The 22834-nt window shown below is 45.6% G+C and overlaps 1 protein-coding gene across 2 annotated transcripts in view; it reads left to right on the plus strand.

Moving 5' to 3' along the window:
* Positions 1-3280, plus strand: part of RNF145 (ring finger protein 145) — a 214941-nt gene extending 211661 nt beyond the window's left edge. For both annotated transcript variants that reach the window (XM_077326384.1, XM_077326385.1), the window contains one exon: positions 1618-3280. In XM_077326384.1, coding sequence (XP_077182499.1) covers positions 1618-2052 — 435 coding nt within the window. In that variant the 3' untranslated portion in view covers positions 2053-3280. The remainder of the gene's footprint in view (positions 1-1617) is intronic.
* Positions 3281-22834: the final 19554 nt, after the last annotated feature.

Raw genomic sequence — 22834 nt, forward strand, 5'->3', positions numbered from 1 at the left:
TGCGTGTCCTCTCCTCTGCAGCCAACAGAAACAGCATCCTGCCCTCCTCCAAGTGACAACCTTTCAAATACTTAAAGAGGGCTATCATGTCCCTTCTCAACCTCCTTTTCTCCAAGCTGAACATTCCCAAGTCCCTCAACCTATCTTCATAGGGCTTGGTCCCTTGGCCCCAGATCATCTTCGTCGCTCTCCTCTGTACCCTTTCAATTTTATCTACGTCCTTCTTGAAGTGAGGCCTCCAGAACTGCACACAGTACTCCAGGTGTGGTCTGACCAGTGCCATATACAATGTGACTATGACATCTTGTGATTTTGATGTGATGCCCCTGTTGATACAGCCCAAAATGGCATTCGCCTTTTTTACCGCTGCATCACACTGCCTGCTCATGTTTAGTTTACAATCCACGAGTACTCCGAAGTCTCGTTCACACAGTACCTAGAAGCGTATCCCCCATCCAGTAGGCATGCTCTTCATTTTTCTGACCCAGATGTAGAACTTTACACTTATCTTTATGAAATTGCATCATGTTCTCATTTGCCTGTTTTTCCATTGTGTTCAGATCTCGTTGAACTCTGTCTCTATCTTCCGGTGTATTTGCCAGTCCTCCCAATTTGGTGTCATCTGCAAACTTGATGAGTAGTCCCTCCACCCCCTCATCTAGATCATTAATAAATACGTTAAAAAGTACCGGGCCGAGCACCAAGCCCTGAGGTACCCCGCTACTCACGTCTCTCCAGTCTGATGAAACACCATTGATAACAACTCTTTTGAGTGCGGTTCTCTAAACAATGCCCTATCCACCTGACTATCTGAAAATCCAGATTGCAGTACTTCAACTTATCCATCAGAACATCATGGGGAACCTTGTCAAAAGCTTTACTAACATCCAAGTAAATGACATCAACCGAATTTCCACGATCCAGCAAACCTGTTACTTGGTCAAAAAAGGAAACCAGGTTGGTCTGGCAAGACCTGTTGGAGACAAATCACCAAATTGTCCTCCAGATGTTTGCAGATCGCTCCCTTTAATTTCTGCTCCATTATCTTCCCCACAACAGAGGTCAGACTCACTGGTCTGTAGTTTCCCGGGTCATCCTTCCTCCCTTTTTTGAAGATCGGAATAACGTTTGCTCTCTTCCAGTCCTCCGGGACGTCTCCAGTCCTTAAAGAGATCTCGAAGATGATGGACAAGGGTTCTGCAAGTTCTCCAGAAAATTCTTAAAGCACTCTCGGGTACATTTCATCCAGCCCAGGGGATTTGAACTCATCCAGTACAACTAAATGCCTCTCGACAACCTCTCTGTCCATGTCAGCCTCCCACCCAGATGCTATCCTTTGGCTACTGCCAACTCTAGATGTGCCTAAACCCTTTGACCTGTGGGAAAAAACAGATGTAAAATGGGCACTGAGCCTTTTCTTGTTTCATGTAAACCTCCCTGAGCCTTCAGGGAGGTTGGTATATAAATACAATATATAAATAAATAAATAACCTTAGTTGAAATTTTTGTTGAAGAATGGTATACAGATATTGGAATTAATCAGCTAGGGTTTCTTTAACAGGGTACTTTTGTGGTTGGGTGCTGTATGATCCCTCTCTTTCCCCCCCCCCCCTTCAGGACATGAAATCTGCAGTCATCACCCCTTGTGGCCACTTCTTCCATGCGGGCTGCCTTAAGAAATGGCTGTATGTGCAAGAGACCTGTCCCCTGTGCCACTGCCAACTTAAAAACCCAACTCAGTCCCCAGGGCTTGGATCAGAGCTGGTGCCACAGCCAGATCCTGGAGCAGAACAGAATACTATTCAGCAAGAGGCAACAGAAACTCCTGGTGTAGAACAGCAGAAAAGGGTAAGAGATAAACCAATTGACAATGGACAGACTTTCAAAAGTTTTAGTACCCTTCAGGACTCTTTGGACACCAAGGATGAACCTGTTACTCCAGATAATGCCTTTGCTTGTGAGGTCAACCAGGCAGGAAGTGCCATGGAAGGAATGACTAAAGAACAGGAAGAGGCGGTAACACGAGGCCTCGGGGGCTGTATCCAGAACTGAACAAGCAGAGGATGGTGCGAGCAAGACTCCAGGGTCCCTTGGCTGAGCAGACAGAATCCTACCCGTTGTTGTCTTGAACAAGTTCAACTCTCTGAATGCTAGCCAAAATGTATTTATATTATCCCATGCTGATTTCTGTGAGCTGCTTGGTTTACAGGGCTGCCGGCCAATCCATTGGAAACAATTTTAGAAGCTGCCCACCACGTTGCAAAAAAGGGGGGCAGAGACTGAGAACTCACAACTGAGTATTGTCACAAGAGAAAGTTGTAAGGAGGGGGTTGTGGTAGGGGGTGGGATAGAGATGAAGACAGCCAGATTAGTTGGCTGGGGGCAGGGTGGAGTGACAATGTTGCTTAAGTGAAGAAGGAAGAATCAAGCAGAAGGATGAGAAAGATGAGTCTGAACCTCTGGGCTTTGGTCTCTCTGCAGTTGCAGGAGCTCTGCCAAGATTATTGGCAAAGATTCTGTAGAGCACTGAAGAAGAAATCAAGGAGTCCCAATATCAATTGGGCTGGGAATGGTGCTTCAGGCATGTTGGGCTAGGGCAGTGCATTTGCATTTGTGTAATCTATAGCAACTCTTGACTTTTTAGAACAGAGCTGTCAATACTTTAATGTTTTTGTGAATGAACGTTCTGGGCAGCATGGGCTGTGTGAAGTAAACTAAGTCTCCAGTGAACTCTCTTGACTCTACCAACAAAGTGGAGGAAAGATATAGGAGGAGCTTTAGGATGCTGATTAAAGCCTCTCACTGCTGTTCAGTTTGGTCTAGTGTCTAACTTCTTGCAGCTGAATTAATGCAGTATTAATCTGGCAATATTTGCACTTTTTGGGAATGAGTACATAATCTGTATGATCAAATGCCGCAAATGCCACTCCTAAAGCTGTTAATAGGATTTGCACCTCCCCTCCCCTTTTTTCCAACTTTTTCCCTGACAACTATGTACGTGTATTTACATTTTTACATTCATCATGGCTTTCGTGTAGAAATAGGGATAGGGGAGGGATGGGAGCTGGCAATTTTTTAATGTGAATTTTGATATGAAAGGGAACCAGTCACTTATTTATACACTAGGTTTGGCTCAACCAGAGTGTGTTTTTTTGTTTTCCTCCAAAGTTGTTGTTCCTAATGTGAAATGTGACATTATTTTATTTTTTAGTAGTGAACTTGGATGTAGATTAACAGACATAACTGAATGTCTCAATAAAATACATTTGAAGATTTTTTACATCTGGGTGTGGTGTATTCTCTACATTATGTGTTTGAAGATGACTAAGCATGGTGGAAGCTATAGAACTGATGCTAAGAGGTTCTTAAATAAGAAAATAGGATTCTTACTGGATAAGATCAAGGTCCACCTAATCTATCTTCTTGATGGACAGCATTCATTTCCTCAGAGTCTTTCTTACCTTTAGTGGCACTCTATATGTTCCTCAATAGCAATACACAATAAGCTGCAAGAAAAGGCATACCTTTTCACTCATTTGTTTGAGGTACTCTGGTGGCCACAGTTTAAATACTGAATTTATCTTCTAGCCAGAAATTGAGTTTAGCTGTTCCAGAGAAATCTCTTTTTAAATGCAAATTTTTTTTTTCCGGGTGGCTAAGAAAAATACATATGCAATCACACTTGACAAGATGTTGGGAAATGTGACTAAACGCTGAAGTTTTTTTTTTAACTATGCTTATTTAAACAAGTTTTCCTTGTATTTCTCCACCCATGAGGTTTGACTGTACCACTTCAACGACAGATGTGACTTCATGTGATTGAAAGTTCCTCCATGTCAAACTTCCTTCCACATAGAAAACTAGCATGTCAGGTTTCTTGGTATTTAAGGCTGTTTGGGAAGACAGTATACACTCGGTAAGATAAGAATCCAGTTTACATTTTAAGATATACTTCAGACCTAATTGTTATGTAAAAAATATTTCTGCCCCTGTGTTTCAAGAAGGAAGTCTCAGGATCCACAAAACTTATCTGCTGAACAATGGTTGAAAATGAAGGGCAAATAATGATAAGAAATGAACACTGCGAAGCAAATCAAAATAGTTGAAACTCACTGGTTTATGACAATATTTCAACCATCTAGTCCTTGTTGCAAAAAAAGACACCTGATTTCCAGTTCCTAAATATTCTTCCCCAGAAGCCAACTCCCATTGAACAGTGTGGTTAAGACAGGCCTGGAAGTACTGATAGCTTAACTAGGATATGAACCCATATCCACAGGAGGAATATAAATCTAATACAGATTGTTGAGAGCATTAAATGTTTTGATTTTAAGGTCTTTCACCTGGATGTAAGAGGTAAATAAGCTTTAAGCTGTATTCATTTCATGATGGGATTTTATTTTTTTACAAACTGCAAAAATGAGTTACCAAGGTTTTCTCAAAGCCGAGTTCCCTCTGCTGGCTGAATTTCCCTCTGCAAACAGACCTTGTTAATATATCGATGCCTTGGTACCTACTGTCAAGGCCCTGTGTATCTGCATAACTGCCTGTCTCCTTATGCCCCCCCGCAGGGCCCTTCATTCTGCGGTTTGAATTTATGCGCCCTCTGGCCCAACTGGTACGGAGTTTTGGGCTGGGTTGCCATCAGTACGCTGATGACACCCAGCTCTATCTCCTCATGGACAGCTGCCCAGACGCCCCCCTGGAACCATTTGCCAGATGTTTGGAAGCAGTGACTGAATGGTTCGAACAGAGTTGCCTGAAACTCAACCCCTCCAAGACTGAGGTTCTGTGGCTGGGAGGCAGAGGGCAGGACCAGGCAGCGCGCTTACCCACCCTGGCAGGAGCACAACTTACCATCGCGCCCCAGGCCAGGAATCTGGGGGTGACCATCAGTGCCTCCCTGACTATGGAGGCTCAGGTCAAGAGAGTAGCAGGTCAGGCGTTTTTGTATTTTTGACAGGCCCGACTACTAGCGCCCTACCTGTCCCCTGACCACTTGGCTACGGTGATCCATGCGACAGTCACCTCCAGAATAGATTTCTGTAACTCGCTCTACGCCGGCCTACCCTTGTCTCTGATCCGGAAACGCCAGCTAGTGCAAAACGCAGCTGCTCGGGTCCTCACTGGTACACCTTGGAGGGCCCATATCCAGCCTGTGCTGAGGCAGCTGCATTGGTTGCCAATTGCTGCCCGGATCAGGTTCAAGGTTCTGGTTTTGACCTTTAAGGCTATACGCGGGTTGGGACCCACATACCTGAGGGACCGCCTATCGTCCTATATCCCCCGCAGGGCTCTATGCTCGGCGGGGGAGAATCTCTTGGTCATTCCTGATCCTAGAGAAGCGCGCCTGGCCTCGACCAGGGCCTTCTCGGTCCTGGCCCTTACCTGGTGGAATGAGCTCCTGGGTGAGCTGCGGGCCCTGTGGGATTTACCAGCTTTCTGCAGGGCCTGCAAGACGGAGCTCTTCCGACAGGTTTTTGGTTGAGGCCGGGGTCAGCGAATGAGTGCCAGCATTCCCCCCCCCTCCCCCGGACCTAGTAAGTTAGATCTCCTCCCCATCCTCCCTGCCGCTCTGATAGCAGGGGGTGGGAATAATGAGAGCTTCCGCCATGTTGGGATTGTTTTAAATTCTTTTAATGGGTATTTTAATGGGGAGTGGCGGGAAATAAATCTAACTAATAATAATACTGGTGGTCCCTGGCCCATGGGAGGTGTGCCTTTTTGGTCCTGGCCCCAACCTTGCAGAATGAGCTCCCGGAAGACCATTTATGCACTGGAGGTTTCATGCCAGGCTGCAGCCTGGAGCTTTAGTTGTGGCAGGTTGCCCCACCTCTTCCTGTACCCATATGGGGGAGCATTTGGCCCAGTGTGCCTCATCCACCCCTGATTTGTTCTCTTGCAGGGGAACTGCGGCAGTGAAGTTCCCAGTGCATAAACGGTCGAAGAGCTGAAGGCCCTGATGAAGCTATCACAGTTCCACAGGGCCCACAGAACAGAGCTCTTCCACCAGGCATTTGGTTGAGTCCAGGCTATGGAAGACCTGGGTCCTCCTCCTATTGGCCTCTATGTCTCTAAATGCCCATCCATCTTGGACAACCTCCCAAGGTTGGTGATTGGTGCATACTGGGACTGGTTGGGAAATTGGGGAGAGTACTGACTGATTTTAGGCCACTGGGGGTATGTATTTTATCCTTGTTTTATTGTCTTGTAACACCACAAGCCAGCATGGCTCCAAACCTAGAAAGGAGAGAGATTACAAGGTTTACCAACATTTTATTATTTATTTTTTATTCCTATGCTTATGAAAAATACAAGATTTGCAAGGTACAATTGCTCCTGCTAATATATGGGTATAGATAGTATTCTAAAGCTGTTGAGGCAAAAAAATAAAATCAGTGTCAGCTCTGAATATAGAATTCATAAAACAGGTGTAGGATGACAGTTGAAAATTGACTAGTGCTCCAAAAATATGCACTGTGAAAATGCATTTCAGCCATGCAGCCAGCATGAGCAAAATAATGATTTTAAAACTAAAGTAGGACATCTTACCAACATCTGGATAAAAGTATAGAAATGCAGTTACAAAAATACATGCCTGGATGACATTTAGATAAGGAATGAGCAAAACCTCATCTGCTCCAGCCCTGATCTGGAATTAAATTTAGAAACCAAAATAATATCCACACATCCACTAGCAATCCAGACATTAGTCTTGTGGTTCTTTTTATCTAAGCCCCATTTGAATCTCTGGTTCGGAGACCTTCAGAAAACACCACAGTCATGCATAGCCAATTTATATGGGAAAAGAGCACAATAAATATAGAAAGCATGAGATACCTACAAATGGCTGTGTTCTATTAGTTGACCGGTGTGTAGAATGGGAGTTCTATGTGATGGTTAGTGCTGTTTTTTTGTTTTTTTTTCTTTCTGATCTCTAGGGATTGTTCTGCCGGCTAATGTAATGGCTCTTGTTGACACTGCCAAGCACAGGTTGTTTCCCTCTCTGTGCTGTCATAGAGGGAGAAAGGGCCTGATTTACATCAGACATGGACATCTCAAGATCCCTTGCGTGCATCCCATGATATTACAAACAGACAGAAACAAGGAACCTTTGCAAGGCCCAAACATTCAAATTTCAAATGATTACTGCTAGAACATGCTAATTAATTCCAGGTCTCCCAAGTCAATTCAAAATGAATAATCTGTAACAGAAAAGTGTGGTCCTACGAACGTTCCAGTACTGTCTGGAAAGCTTTATGCTATAGGTATTATGGAGTGAGAGCCTCTTGTGGCGCAGAGTGGTAAGGCAGCGACATGGTAAGTAGCAGAGTGGTAAGCAGCAGAAATGATGTCTGAAGCTGTCTGCCCATGAGGTTGGGAGTTCAATCCCAGCAGCTGGCTCAAGGTTGACTCAGCCTTCCATCCTTCTGAGGTCGGTAAAATGAGTACCTAGCATGCTGGGGAGTAAACGGTAATGACTGGGGAAGGCATTGGCAAACCACCCCGTATTGAGTCTGCCATGAAAATGCTGGAGGGCGTCACCCCAAGGGTCAGACATGACCTGGTACTTGCACAGGGGATACCTTTACCTATTATTGAGTGAGATCAAGAAGAGTTGGTTTTTATACACCACCTTACACTGCCTGAAGGAGTCTCAAAGTGGCTTACAATCACCTTCCCTTCTCCACACAACAGACACCCTGTGAGGTAGGTGGAGCCGAGAAAGCTCTGACAGAACTGTTCTGTGAGAACAGTACTATCAGGTCTGTGACTAGGCCAAGATGTTTTGAAGGGCTGAGAGGAGACTTTCTCAGACACAAGGATTATCATTGAAGAAATCTCAAACAATGGAGGGGGGGGGAAGAATGATGAGAGATGTATTTTCATAGAAAGGATGTTTTAACTTTAGGGTTCAGAAAATGGTCATCATTGGCCCGTAACTGGACATTGCCATGCAGAAAGTTCTAGGACAAGCTGCTGTATCAGAATTGGGTGTGTCATATGATTAAATGGGGATGAAAAGTAGAGAGGGATCTTTATATTTGAGATGTAAGGTAAAGGAAAAGGTATCTCCTGTGCAAACACCGAGTCATGTCTGACCCTTGGGGTGATGCCCTCCTTCGTTTTCATGGCAGACTCAATACAAGGTGGTTTGCCATTCCCTTCCCCAGTCATTACCGTTTATCCCCCAGCAAGCTGGGTACTCATTTATCGACCTCGGAAGGATGGAAGGTGGAGTCAACCTTGAGCTGGCTGCTGGAATCGAACTCCCAACCTCATGGACATTGCTTCAGACATCATTTCTGCTGCTTACCACACTGTGCCACAAGAGGCTCCTATCTGAGATGTAGTGAACTACAAATACAGCATTTTTCATTAACTTAGAAGGCAGAAGTCGGGGTCTGCAAGAACTTGTGAGGAGCATTTCATTTCACCTGCATCTCCCTCCACCACTATTTTCTCATTCCCACCCTGGCTAATACCCTCTTCCTTTTTTCTGCTTCCTTTTCTCCTTGCCACCCACTAGCCACTTATTTTTATTTCATTCTCATCATTAGCTTTCCCTTTCCCTTTCCCTGACAATCTCTACCTAAAAATTATGGCCCAGTTCCATCACTGGGCAACTGGGTCATAACAATTCCCAGCTTCCAATTTTCTTTTTCTTGACTGAGCAGCCACTTTTCTCTTTGTTTTTTTCTGTCTGTCCCACCCAGTTGTTTAAAGGTATACAGAGATAACACTGGCCTAGCCTAGGATGCTTAGGAACCAACAAAAATCCTTAATTTATACATGTTCAATAATGGCACGTAAGAGGCTGATAGTAATCCTTATCCATGGTGTGCTATAATATTTGTGAAACTCCCCAGGGGATGGAGTGTGTCCAGACCCCACAGTGTCCAAACTCAAATCCGTCCCCTCAGCGCACTGCCCTCCCTCCAGCAGCAGCTGGTGGCAGCGGCAAGAAGGCGGTGGTGGTGCCCATTGCCCTGTTGACAACGAGCACCCCGCGTGGCAGACTGCAGAAAGGAGGCTGCGCCGCCACTGCACAGCCCAGCAGCCCAGAGGCGATACCACAGCCCACGCAGGTCCCAGGCCGAGGAACAGCACCCAAAATACCACTGCACGCTCTCTGCGCCACCCTGCCTTCCCTGCCGGTTCCTCACACCAACAGTGGATGCATTACCCCACCACCCAACCCAAGGCCACCCTCCCACCACCTTACCTTCCAGCCAACGGGAGGCGCATGCCAGCCTCCTGCTGGGAGGGAGCCGGGGGGGAAAGCACTAGGCCACTCAAGTATGAACTAAATCATATTCCTAACGAATATACAGTAGAGGTGACAAATAGATTTAAAGAATTAGATCTCATAGACCGAGTGCCTGAAGAACTATGGATGGAGGTTCGCAACATTGTACAAGAGGTAGCAACTAATACCATCCCAAAGTAAAAGAAATGCAAGAGAGCAAAATGGCTGTCTGAGGAAGCAAAATGGCTGTTTGATGAGAGAAGGGAAGTGAAAGGCAAGGGAAAAAAGAGAAAGATACACCCAACTGAATGCTGAATTCCAGAGAATAGCTAGAAGAGATAAGAATGCTTTCTTAAATGAACAGTGCAAACAAATAGAAAAAAAACAATAGAATAGGGAGGACCAGAGATCTTTTCAAGAAAATTGGAGATATGAAGAGAACATTTCATGCAAAGATGGGTATGATAAAGGACCAAAATGGTAGGGACCTAACAGAAGCAGAAGAGATTTTAAAAAGGGGGCAAAATTATACAGAAGACCTATAAAAGAGCGAACTTAACATCCCTAATAACCAGAAGGGGGTAGTCACTGACCTGGAGTTGGACATCCTGGAATGTGAAGTCAAATGGGCCTTAAGAAGTCTGAGCAACAATAAAGCTAGTGAAGGTGATAGCATTCCAGTTGAACTCTTTAAAATCGTAAAAGACGATGCAGTAAAAGTGCTACACTCAATATGCCAAATGCACTGGGAAACCAGTATGGCAATAAAAAACATCCAAATAGAGTTTGGATATTTATTCAGTTTCAGTTATTCTTTAATTCTTCATCTTCGTGGCTTCTGTGCAGTCCCACATGGGTTCTGCGGAATCGCAGGCCTGCCACGGAGAGGAACTCGCAAGCTTTATACATATAAAATTCTAGAAGCTCCCAAGAGTGCTCACCCCTCCCCTACAGAGGGTGACTTTCCCGCCCAAAGTCACATGATATGGGAGTGGTTAGCACTCTCCCCTCAGTTCTTTTTCTGCCGCCTCAGAGAGGACTGTTCAGCAAGCTGAAGAGAAATTTTACCTCAGATTCAGAAGGAAGGCAGATGACTCAGAATTCTGATATTATGGGCCACTGTTTTATATATTAGGGGCCTTGTTTAAATAAGTAATTATTCCATCTGCCTGGTGGAATGAGCTCCCGGGAGAGCTGCAGGCCCTGCAGGATCTTCCATTGTTCCGCAGGGCCTGCAAAACGGAGCTCTTCCGCCAGGTTTATGGTTGAGGCCAAGACTGACACCTATGCCCCCCCCGGGATTCGGGATTTGAGATTGGGATTTAGAACTAGGAACCATCAGTCTCCCCTCTCCACCTGCCAGTAGTGGGAGGGGGGAAGTTGATTAGCCGATCTTGCCATCTTAGTTAGTTAGTTAGTTAGTTAGTTTGTTAGCTAATAATGTCAAAACTGTAATTATTGTTTTAATGGACTTTTAATGGGGTTTTAAGATGTTGTAACCCGCCACGAGCCGCAAGGGAGTGGCGGGGAATAAATCAAATAATAATAATAATAATAATAATAATAATAATAATAATAATAATAATAATAATAATAATAATAATAATAATAATTTTTAAAAGAGAGAGAGAATACAATGGGGTGAAATAGCCCCAAATGAAAAGCTGAGTCCTTCACCTCTGTTCTGACAGAAGACAATGCCTCAGCCTTGCTGCCAAACCACCCCAGAAATCGAGGGGAGGAAGAGCAGTTTGTCTGGAAGCTCTCTGAGAAACGGCCTCAGCGTCTCAGAACTGCGAGGAGAGAGAGCCGGTGCGGCTGATTTATGGCCAACAGCCACCTCAGGTGTGCTCAGTGCCAGTCCCAGTGGTGCCTAATCGAAGGAGGAATCTGCCCTCTCTAGGGCCTCTCGTAGCCCACCGATGAAGGAGACAGAAGAAGTTCGGCATCAGCCTGTTTATCATTCGCATTTAGAGGTGATTTGTCTCCTTGATGTCGAGATCTGCTGCTGCTGGCTGATTCCCAGCTGCCTGGCACTGGCACTGAGAGTCCTTGATCATGTAAGTCATGACTCCATGTGATGATAAATGTCATAATTTGGTTCCAAGAGGTGCTGTGTTGACACACAACTCACCAATTTTTTCAGCTCTCTGACAATGAGACCCTGAGCATGCTTGCCTCCATAGTATTGCCACCAAACTCTGCTGCCAAGCATCAGCACCAATCGTCGCTGCCAGCAGTGCCATTGAGCATCACTGCCAAATGTCACCACAGACTGTGGGGAAATTCAAGGGACAGGCAATGGTGCTCTCCCTCTGCCCCCCAACATTGAGTGTCAGCTCTTCAAGTAAGTTCTGGCCACATTCCCAACACCCATGAAAGATCCTCTCCATGGCAGGCCTGCGATCCTGCAGGACCCATGTGTGACTGTACAGAAGACCACTCGATGAACAACAGTTAAAGGTAAGTGCAACCCTGTTTTACTTCATACAAGTCCCAGCGTGTTTCGCTCACTGGCTTCGTCAAGGGACAAATCTTAGGAAATACAAATATAAAATTGGTAGTTGTACAATGATAATTATTAGTAAATAAATATAATACACATAGAAATGTCATGAATACATACTATTAGTGTTTCAGACTAACTTCATATAAGTAAATACTTGTCTCTTAAAGTATCTGGAACAAAAATAAGACATTTCAATTATAATAATAAGAACCTTGTATATTACTAAAGTGCAGCAGCCTATATTGTTAATGTCATTTTAGATTTTTAGGAAAACAAAAACAAAGCAGAGACAAGGTCATATTAACCGCAGCTACTCTTAGCTAATGGCGTTCCAGATGCATCTGAATCAGGGTGAAGGAGATACTAAATACTATCTATAATTGCAGACACCGGCGGAGGTGAGCGGGCATGGGGGGAGCGGCTGGGAACAGGGCGTGGGGGAGAAGGCGGGGCGGGAAAGCGGCGGCAAAGGGCAGGAGCGAAAGGCAGTGTGTGGTAGGGAGGTGGGGGGTTAAGTAGTTTCGGGGGGAGGGGAAGGGTTTGGTGAGCGGGCCGAGGTTCCCAGGGCCGCATGGAAGGGTAGGGTGGGCGGCTGCCTACCTGCCTTGTCAGCGGCCAGGCGCGAAATGGTGGCTGGCAGCCGAAGGCGGGCTAGGTTGGTGGGTGGATGGGTTGGGAGGCGGGCTGACAGGCGGGCTGACAGACCGGAGGTTGGTGGGTGGGTGGGTTGGGAGGCAGGCTGACAGGCGGAGGGCCCAATTGGGCCCTCCACCCGTCAGTTCGGGGGCAAGTGGCCAATTATTGCCTCCCCCATCCTGGTCCAAGCCCTCCCACATAGCCCTTATCCTTTTATTTATGAGCGGTGTAAAGATTTTTTATTATTGGATTTCTATTCTTTCAGCACAATAAAATCAGTAGCACCTTTAAAGGTAAAGGTGAAGGTACAAGCGCCAAGTCATGTCTGACCCTTGGGGTGATACCCTCTAGCGTTTTCATGGCAGACTCAATACGGGGTTGTTTGCCAGTGCCTTCCCCAGTCATTACCGTTTACCCCCCAGCAAGCTGGGTACTCGTTTTACCGACCTCGGAAGGATGGAAGGCTGAGTCAACCTTGAGCCGGCTGCTGGGATTGAACTCCCAGTCTCATGGGCAGAGCTTTCAGACTGCATGTCTGCTGCCTTACCACTCTGCACCACAAGAGGCTCTTTAAGACCAACAAGTATTTATTCAAGGCGTGAGCTGTCGAATGCAAGCACCCTTCATCAGACTAAGGAATGACAATCATAACAGTAGGAATATATAGGCAAAAGTTAATCCTGTTACATTAGTAAACTGTTTCACAGCATCCATACACAGCCACATGATAATTCCCTGTCGAACCAGCCAATCAGACCCCTCAAACCCATTTGTAGTTCACGTATCAGAAATAAAACTCGATGCCAGTGATCCACAGCTCACACCCTACTATTTACTATCAGCCCCATCTGTCTCCATACCAGTGTGAAACTAAGCTGGCAGCTAGCTTGTCCTGGGACCAGAAAGTACAATTCAAAATTACATTATAAGTTACTAAAAGTTACAAAATCCCAATTAAGATAAATTGGGAGGAATGTGGATACACAAGTTACATAAGGTTAGCATGCATAGTGAGATAAAAAACCTTTGTCCTTGTTGAGTCCAGGGTATGTCAAAGTATTGAGTGTTATAATAACTTGCATTTCTGCAATCTCCCTTTCTAACCTGTTCTTGAAGTTTCTTTGTAATAAAAAAGCTACTTTCAGGTCCTTTATTGAATGTCCTGGAAGGTTGAAGTGTTCCCCTACAGGTTTTTCAATTTTGTGGGTTTTTTATGTCAGACTTGTGTCCATTAATTCTTTGGCAGAGGGTTTGACCCATGTAGAGAACAGAGGGGCATTGTTGGCACTTGATGGCATATACTAAGTTTGAAGATGAGCAGGTGTATAAGCCTCTGATGGTATAGGTGATGTTATTAGGTCCAGTATTTGTGGCATTGGAATGTATATGGCAACAAAGTTGGCATCTGGGTTGGTTGCAAGCTCTAGTACCAGTGTATGTAACCACTAGTCGTGTTCTGTTGCTTCCTCTTTTGTGTCTGTTTTCTAACAGGTTTTCTCTTGGTATCCTTCTGGATATGTTCCTTGACCTCACTAGCTGGGTACTTTAGTTCCAGAAAGGTTTGTTGTAGATTTCTGACTAGGGGCAAAGCCCGTTGTATCCAGGAATACAATGGGTGCTAGAACTTGGTGGTGGGAAGAAGAAGGGGAGGAATAATCCAGTCTGTAATGGGGTTGAATGTGTGTGTTGTGTGGGAGGTTGTGGTGGTGTGGAGACAAATGAGGGCATGGGTGTGGAGATATGGGTGTCAAGAACCTGTGGTTTGGAAAGTTCATTGAATATGGGAAAGGACTGACCTTCAGGAATTTTGGCATAGTGGTTACAGATGAGCTTTCCAGAGCCATGTCTTCAGATATGTGAAGGGAAACTCAGACTGGAAACACTTCTTAGTGGGAGATTACATGGCAACCAATTCTTCCCAGTTCTGCATTCAACATCATTTCCCTTCTTGTCCTCCTGCCCTAATACACATGGGGTAGTCACAGTACACAGGTGTCCACCCTGCTTCTTCTGTCTCCATTTTTTTACGTTGATAAAATGTAATGTGACTAAATGCTTCTTTCACGGTTGCTCCTTAAAAGAAGAAGAGCTGGATTTTTGTACCATGCTGCCAAAGGACAAACACCTTTTCCCTTCGTCTCCCCACAATAGACAACCCATGAGGGATGTGGGGCTGTGAGAGGTCTGAGAGAACTGGGAATGGGCCGCAGTCACCCAGCAGGCCTCAGGTGTCTCAAATCAGTTTCCAGTCATCTTCCCTTCCTGTCCCCATAGCAGACTCCCCATGAGGGAGGTGGGGTAGAGAGCCTCACTTGGAAGATAGCAACCCTAAGAGGAGGTCCCTCTGTGAATAGCAGTCTTGACCTTAGTCAGGTTTGTGCACACCTAGGTAGTGTGGAATTCCAGAAGATGAACTTACACTAATCTGGCAACCTTACCTCCTCTCTGCAGTGTTTTCTTGAGCTGAAATAGGTCAGGGGGTGCTAGGTAGCTGCGGGGGCATTACACACTTTTGAGGCCCCACTTTCAGACTTCAAGGAATATATTCAGACCAGGGACAGCCAACCTCTAGGTGGGGCCTGGAATTGTTGCTCATCTCCAGACTATACAGACCAGCACCTCAGGCAAAAATGGCTTCTTTGGAGGGGTGACTGTGTAGCATTGTATCCCCCTGAGGCTTAGGGATGCCAGCCTCGAGGTGGGGTCCGATAATTCCCTGGAAGTACAGCTCATCTCTAGGCAGTTAGGCTGAAGCTCTCTCCCCTCACATGTATCCCTTCAAAAGGTATGCACGTAGCCCCAGAATCCACTTGGTTGCTTGGCTCATGATATTTAACCTTCTGAAGCTTCAAACCCACTCCTGGCAACTGCAGTCCCTATTGTTGTCTGCAAGGCCAAGTTGTTGCCTAATAAAAGTGCATCACCTAGTTCCCCCCAAAGTCTCACTGTCTACTTTCTTGTAAAGCTAACTACTCTTGAAATTCTGGGCCATTTATGCCTTTGAGTTCATAGGAGTTTTTATTTACCAGGCCAAGCTTGAAAAAGTCACTTCAGTTCCCATGCCTTTCCAGCCATTTACTTGTTCACTATTTACAGTTTCAGGCTATAAATATTCTTTATTTAGATCTTCCTGAACTTTCCAGGATTGATATTGGTCTTTCTGTCTATCTCTCTGCACCCCAGAATATAAACAACTGCTGGTAAGGGCTGGCCAAAGTCCATAGCCCAGGAGGGACACACCCGCAACCACTCCATTCCAACCACAGTCTGTGAACATCTACCTTCCTCTCAAAATCGCTGCTCATCTCCATATTAAAATGAACAGCTCTGCAGGCAAAAATGGCTACTTTGGAGGCCGGACACTGAGGCATTGTACGATTTTAAGACCCTCCTCCAAATCTCCAGGAATATCTCCAACCCAAGGGTAGCCAACCTCCAGGTGGGACCTGGAGAGCTCCAGGAATTACAGCTCATCTGCAGAGTATAAAGATCAGCTCCCCAGGCAGAAAGGGCTGCTATGGAGTTTGGGCAGGGTTGAGGAGAAGAATCATTTAAGGCCTCCCACATAGGTTTTTGTGTAGTTGAAATATTTGAGGCCTACTGCAGAGGGTTGTTGTGCAGATGAAACAGGAGACAAAAGAACCTCTGCAACAGCTTTCAGTCTCACCTGCACAACAACCTTGTGTGGTAGGTCTCAAATCTGCAGAGAGTTGTTTGGCTGTTTCTTCCCTTCAGCAGCATGGCCGACCACAGCAGTCTTTTAAGTGAGAAGAGTATTTTCTGTGGCCTCCCTGTCAGCCAACTGTTTGGCAGAAGGGAAAAGCCCCCCCCCCTCAAAAGGAAGGACCTGACCCATGCCCTCAAACTTCCCTGCATTGCTCTCGGAAACACTGCATTGCTCTCGGAAAAGGGGGAGCTCACCACCTCCTTAGGCAGCCTATTCCACTGCTGAACTACTCTGACTGTGAAAAAGTTTTTCCTGATATCTAGCCTATATCGTTGTACTTGTAGTTTAAACCCATTACTGCGTGTCCTCTCCTCTGCAGCCAATGGGAACAGCATCCTGCCCTCCTCCAAATGACAACCTTTCAAATACTTAGACGGCTATCATGTCCCCTCTCAACCAACTTTTCTCCAGGCTGAACATTCCCAAGTTCCTCAACCTATCTTCATATGGCTTGGTCCCTTGGCCCCAGATCATCCTCGTCGCTCTCCTCTGTACCCTTTCAATTTTATCTACGTCCTTCTTGAAGTGAGGCCTCCAGAACTGCACACAATACTCCAGGTGTTGTCTCACCAGTGCCGTATACAATGGGACTATGACATCTTGTGATTTTGATGTGATGCCCCTGTTGATACAGCCCAAAATGCCATTTGCCTTTTTTACCGCTGCATCACACTGCCTGCTTATGTTTAATTTACAATCCACAAGTACCCCAAGGTCTCGTTCACACACAGTGTTACCTAGAAGCATATCCCCCATCCAGTAGGCATGCTTTTCATTTTTCTGACCCAGATGCAGAACTTTACACTTATTTTTATTAAATTGCATCTTGTCCTCATTTGCCCATTTTTCCATTGTGTTCAGATCTCGTTGACCTATGTCTCTCTCTTCTGGAGTATTTGCCAGTCCTCCCAATTTGGTGTCGTCCGCAAACCTGAGGAGTAGTCCTTCCACCCCCTCATCTAGATCATTAATAAATATGTTAAAAAGTACCGGGCCGAGCACCGAGCCCTGAAGTACCCCGCTACTCACCTCCCTCCAGTCTGATGAAACACCATTAACAACAACTCTTTGAGTGCTGTTCTCTAACCAACCAATTCCCTATCCACCTAACTATCTGAAAATCCAGATTGCACTCCTTCAATTTATCCATCAGAACATCATAGGGAACCTTATCAAAAGCTTTACTAAAATCCAAGTAAACAACATCAACCGAATTTCCACGATCCAGCAAACCTGTCACTTGGTCAAAAAAGGAAACCAGGTTGGTCTGACAGGACCTGTTGGAGACAAATCCATGCTGATTTCCTTGGATCGCCAAATTGTCCTCCAGATGTTTGCAGATCACTCCCTTTAATATCTGCTCCATTATCCTACCCATAACAGAGGTCAGACTCAGTGGTCTATTGTTTCCCGGGTCATCCTTCCTCCCCTTCTTGAAGATCGGAACAACGTTTGCTCTCTTCCAGTCCTCCGGGACATCTCCAGTCCTTAAAGAGGTCCCGAAGATGATGGACAAGGGTTCTGCAAGTTCTCCAGAAAGTTCTTTGAGCACTCTCAGGTGCATTTCATCCGGCCCAGGGGATTTGAACTCATCCAGTGCAGCTAAATGCCTCTCGACAACCTCTCTGTCCATGTCAACCTGCCACCCAGACACTATCTCTTGGCTACTGCCATCTCTAGATGTGCCTAAACCCTTTGACCTGTGGGGAAAAACAGGTGTAAAATAGGCGCTGTGCCTTTCTGCTTTTTCTGCATCCTCCGTTAGAGTTTGTCCATCCGCACCCAACAGTGGGCCTATTGCCTCCTTTACGTAACGTTTGCTCCTTACATAACTGAAAAATCTTTTCTTGTTATAATGGGCTTCCCTGGCCAATCTTAGCTCACTCTCAGCTTTGGCCTTTCTGATGATTGATTTACAGTGCCTAGTAACCTGTAGGTACTCTTCTTTAGAGCTCTGTCCTTCCCTCCATTTCCTGAACATTTTCCTTTTCTTTCTTAGTTCCTCTTGAAGTTCTCTGTTCATCCAAATAGGCTTCTTAGAGCTCCTGCAGTGTTTTCGTCTTTCTGGGATAGTCATTGATTGAGCATGCAATAGCTCTTGTTTGAGTAGCGCCAACCCTTCACATGCTCCCTTCCCTTCCAGCATTCTCGTCCATGGTATCATGTCTCTGAGTTTATTAAAGTTTGCCCTACGAAAATCCAACATCTGCGTCTGGCTACAAGCTTCCTTGGCTCACCATCTCAAAGGGAATTCTATGAGGACATGGTCACTTCCCCCTAGGGTCCCCACCTCCTTCACCTCATCCACCAACTCTTGCCTGTTGGTCAGTATTAAGTCCAGTATGGCTGAACCTCTTGTGGGTTCATCTACCATTTGATAAATGAAATAGTCAGCCAGGCAGGTCAGAAACATAATAGAACCACATAAGATTAAAAACATTAAAATATATCAAGTCATGGTAGTTGCCCGAGGTCAACTGAACAGCAGCCTTCTGCTGGAGGAGGGTCCTAGGTGATATACTATCAGCTCATTGGCCTCTACCAGATGCCTGGCAAAAGAACTCTGTTTTGCAGGCCCTTCAGAAATGAGTTAGCTCCTATGAGGTCCACAGCTCTTACGGGAGGTCATTCCACGAGGACGGGGCCAGGATCAAGAATGCCCTGGACCTTGTTGAGGCCAAGCACACTATTCCAAAACTAACGCATTTGGAAAGTTACATGCTAGCCTTGCTGGGATGCAGATCTGTATTACAGTTCTGTTGCAGTGATCTCCCTATACTTGCAAATATATTGTATCTTTTGCTTCATCTGATTTTGCTTCATCATTTGCTTCATCTGATTCCTTTGGATTATTGGTTTTGCTGAATCTCACACCCAGAACCAGGTTTATAATCTCCTTTCTTAGTCTTGGAAATTCCCATACACTGACTCAGGTCCTCAGAGTGTAACATGCCAGTGAGACAGCCCATTGCTATTCAGGTCTTACCCATCATTCCAGTTCAGTGGGTAATAAATTCAAATTGATCAAGCCAACTGTCATCTTACAGAATTTTCAGCTGGGGATGCCCAAACACATACCAGTGCTGCCACGGAGCCCGTAGGGGCGAGTGGTGTCCCTTAAGGGACACCGCAGGTCAAGGCTAGGTGACCCGACAGGCCCGGCGCTGCCAATTATGCACAGCACCTGGCCACTGCAGCCCCGGCTTACCCGGGAAGCTCTGGAAGATATGGAGGTTAACGCAGGTCTTCCAAAGCCCGGGGCTGGGAGGCACCCACACTCACAGCGGCAGCGTGCATTCTCGGTGATTTTAACCAAAGCGCTGCTGCCGCCAATGCGTGCCTTATGGCCCGTGCATAATGGGCCCCTGTTTTGTTCAGCAGCCAGTTGCAGATTATGCATTTGTATTTGGCATACCATATTATTTAAAGAGGCTTAATATTTGGTGTTTAAGTTGACATAATTGACATTTCCCACCTGTATATTTTTGCACAGCATTTTGAGAGGTGAGGTTCCCTCCTCACATCATTTAATCTCTTGACCCAACCTTCCATAGCCCTGGGTACAGATGCTAAAGATGAGGCAAGGAAAAGAAACTACCACCACAGCTACTGCACAGCTGCAACATTTCTAAACAGCTGTTCATGGTGGATGGCTGGCAGACAGCTAGCCTAGACATTTAGTTTAGCTGACCACTGGTGTCACCTATTGCAAAAAAAAAAAAAATGTTGCATTTGTCCTTTTACCTTAGCTTTTTGAAAACTATCCACCTCTTAATTTTTGAATTTTTGTATTTGGCACTACAAAACTCTTTGTAGGAGCAAATCAGGAGGAGCAGTTGTAGGAGCAGTTCAAAGGAGGGGCAATGAGAGTAGTTGCTGCTTGATACATAAAGATGGACACAACTTCCTCTGTACCTGGGATTAAAATGTTTCACTTTCCTAGCAGGGCCATCAAAGCTGAGAAAGAAAACAGAATTTCTACTTGGAATGCAGAGGAATTAATTTTTTTTAAATGTATTTCCCCTGCTCTGAGATTATTTTGTGCATTTTGAAAGGAAATGTCCTTAAAAGATGATTTCCTCCATAAACTATTTCATCTTCTGTTTTTAAACAGAAATTATTTTCTCAGAGACCCTGCATGTGAAGAAGTGGGTGCTGATAAGTAAGACAAAATAAGCAATTACAGCCTGTAATATCAAGAAGCAGTCTGTTTCCAAGTCTGGAAACAAACAGTTTATGGCTATTCATGTTTTTTATTGGGTTTCGTCTTTGTCAAATTGTTTTCTCAAAAGCACACTAAGCAGTCTTACTCATTTGAAAGGAAGGCAAAAGAAGCCTTGCTCAAGTTATTAAATGCATCATCCCTGACTATTTGTTCAAAGGACTGCTAAGGCTATTTGACAAATCCTTGAACAAATCAAGGAGCTCTTGAAAGCCTGGAAAGGCTGCTGGCTGAAGGCCCCTGGGCAGGGAACTCACCGGCAGGGACAGCTCTCACACAGCAGGAGTAATATTGAGGGTATACCTTCATTCAGTTCTGACAGGTTCCCCGACCAATGAGCATGCAGTATTTTCTGACAATTTTCTGACAATGAGAGAGCGGAGGAGGTGGGTGTAAGGGCCTGCCCATGTGGTCAGGTTGCCCCTCCCCCTGAAAATGGGAGGGAGTGCAATTATGTCTTGTTCTAGCTTGAGTTATAGTTTAATTAAAATAGTCAGATTAAATTTGGATCTTTGATGCTAAAATCCAACACTTTGGGGCGAGCTCTTGTAAGGATTTGCAAGAAGAGTCTCCCAGCACAAGCACATGGGGCGAAAAGCGATCATGATGTCCCGCGGTTGCCTGAAGTTTTTATCCTTGTTAATTTCAAAAGTATCATAGCCTGATTAAAATAATCAGATTAAATTTGGATCTTCGATGCTAAAAACCAACCCTGTGGGGCAGGCTCTTGTAAGGATTTGCAAGAAGAGTCTCCCAGCACAAGCACATGGGGCAAAATGCGATCATGATGTCCCATGGTTGGTACTTAGACATTGCCTGAAGTTTTTATCCTTGTTTATTTCAAAAGTATCATAGCCTGATTAAAATAAGCACATTAATTTTGGATCTTTGATGCTAAAAGAAAACATCCCCCCACAGTGCTGCCTGTTGTACAGATTTACACTCCAAAGGGTGTAAGGGAGAAGTCTCAGGGAGTGTGCCAGGGGCTGGTAGGAGGGGTCTTTTTTGGGGTCGCAGGGGAGTGCACATGCTACCGGTCTCGTTCGCCATAATGGGCATATCCGGTGGCATCTGAATGCGCCAATGAGCATACGGGGGCTGGCTGCGGGTTGTCTTTAAAATGGGGAAAAGGGAAGGCATCCAGGGTGCTTTCTGCTGCTGCTGCTGCTCCTGCTGGACATTCTGTCCCATGGAAGAGCCAATTTATGAGGAAATGAAGCCCCAGTCTATAGAACCTGAGATAGCAGAAGGAACAATTTCTGACTAAATGCACGAGCCCCTAGAAGCTGCATGCAGCATGGTTAAACGAGATGATGGTGGAGCTGCAACTGTAGAACTATCACTGGGTTTAGTGGTATTTTGTAAAGAATACCACATATCTCTAGATGTTGTGCGTGGGATGCTTAATCACCCTGCCCGGAAACGTAGAGGTGAAGGTGCACCAGCATGTGTTGCGGATTTAGTACTGGTGGTAAGTAGTGAGAGATGGGTCAGGACAAGGGGGGGGATGTTATACAGGCTGAGAAAAAAAAGGGATTAAAAAAATTATAGTTAGAGAACTACGAAGTGGAACACTGAGTGTTTGCAGACACTAATGGCGGCTGCCCACTCGAGAGTGTGGGATGAGTGTTGTAGGTACTGTGAGGAAATTGCACACTGCCAATAGCACAGTTGTCTGGGAAAGAGTTACTCCAGCAAAGATGAGGATTCCTCCAATTCAGATGATGCAAGCAGAAGCAATGATGACGCTGAAGAAATGGTAGATTCTGGGGTCGATGCAACTGATGACACGACTGAAGATATGAAGAGGAGGCTGGAAGTTTTGGAGGTGTCGAACCACTCCTAAGAGCGGATATAAGGGAAGCAGAAAAGATGTGGAATCATGGCTCGCTGATCAGGACTAGGGATGTGAGAATCGGGTTCGGAAATGGCCGAATCGCCCGAATCGGCTCCAATTCGGACATTTTCAAAACGGAAATGGTCTGAATCAGCTGCCCTTTACATTTTAAATGGCCGAATTGCCGCGATTCGGCAATTCAGCAGCCAAATCAATTCGGACCCGAATTGATTTGGCTGAATTGGAGGCAGCCATTGCTGCCCCAGCCTCCTGGCTGCTCTGAGGTTTTTTGTTTCCCCCTCCGAAAATGGCGGAGGAGGAAGGGGGAGAGGGGAGGGACGGGGAGTGAGTGGCCAATCACAATGCCTGTAGCTTTTCAGCTCAGGCATTTTGGCCACTCACAGAAGCTGTTTCTTTTTTAACACCCTGCTTTGTTGTAGCCTGCCCATGAGGCTATTTAAAGACAGGGTCTGCCTGCTTAAGCTCACTGCTGCTGCTGGCTGGCTTTGGGTCCGTGTGGCTGCTGTGGTACAGGCTGACCCATAGAGTGTTCCTCCCTGCTGCCTTTTTGGACCTTGGCTGAGCCTGCCTGCTACCTGAGGAGGAGGTATCATCGCTGGAGAAGACATCTCAGGGTTTGATTTAGAGTTTTT

Source organism: Paroedura picta, chromosome 3 (assembly GCF_049243985.1).
Source record: "Paroedura picta isolate Pp20150507F chromosome 3, Ppicta_v3.0, whole genome shotgun sequence".
NCBI lineage: Eukaryota > Metazoa > Chordata > Lepidosauria > Squamata > Gekkonidae > Paroedura > Paroedura picta.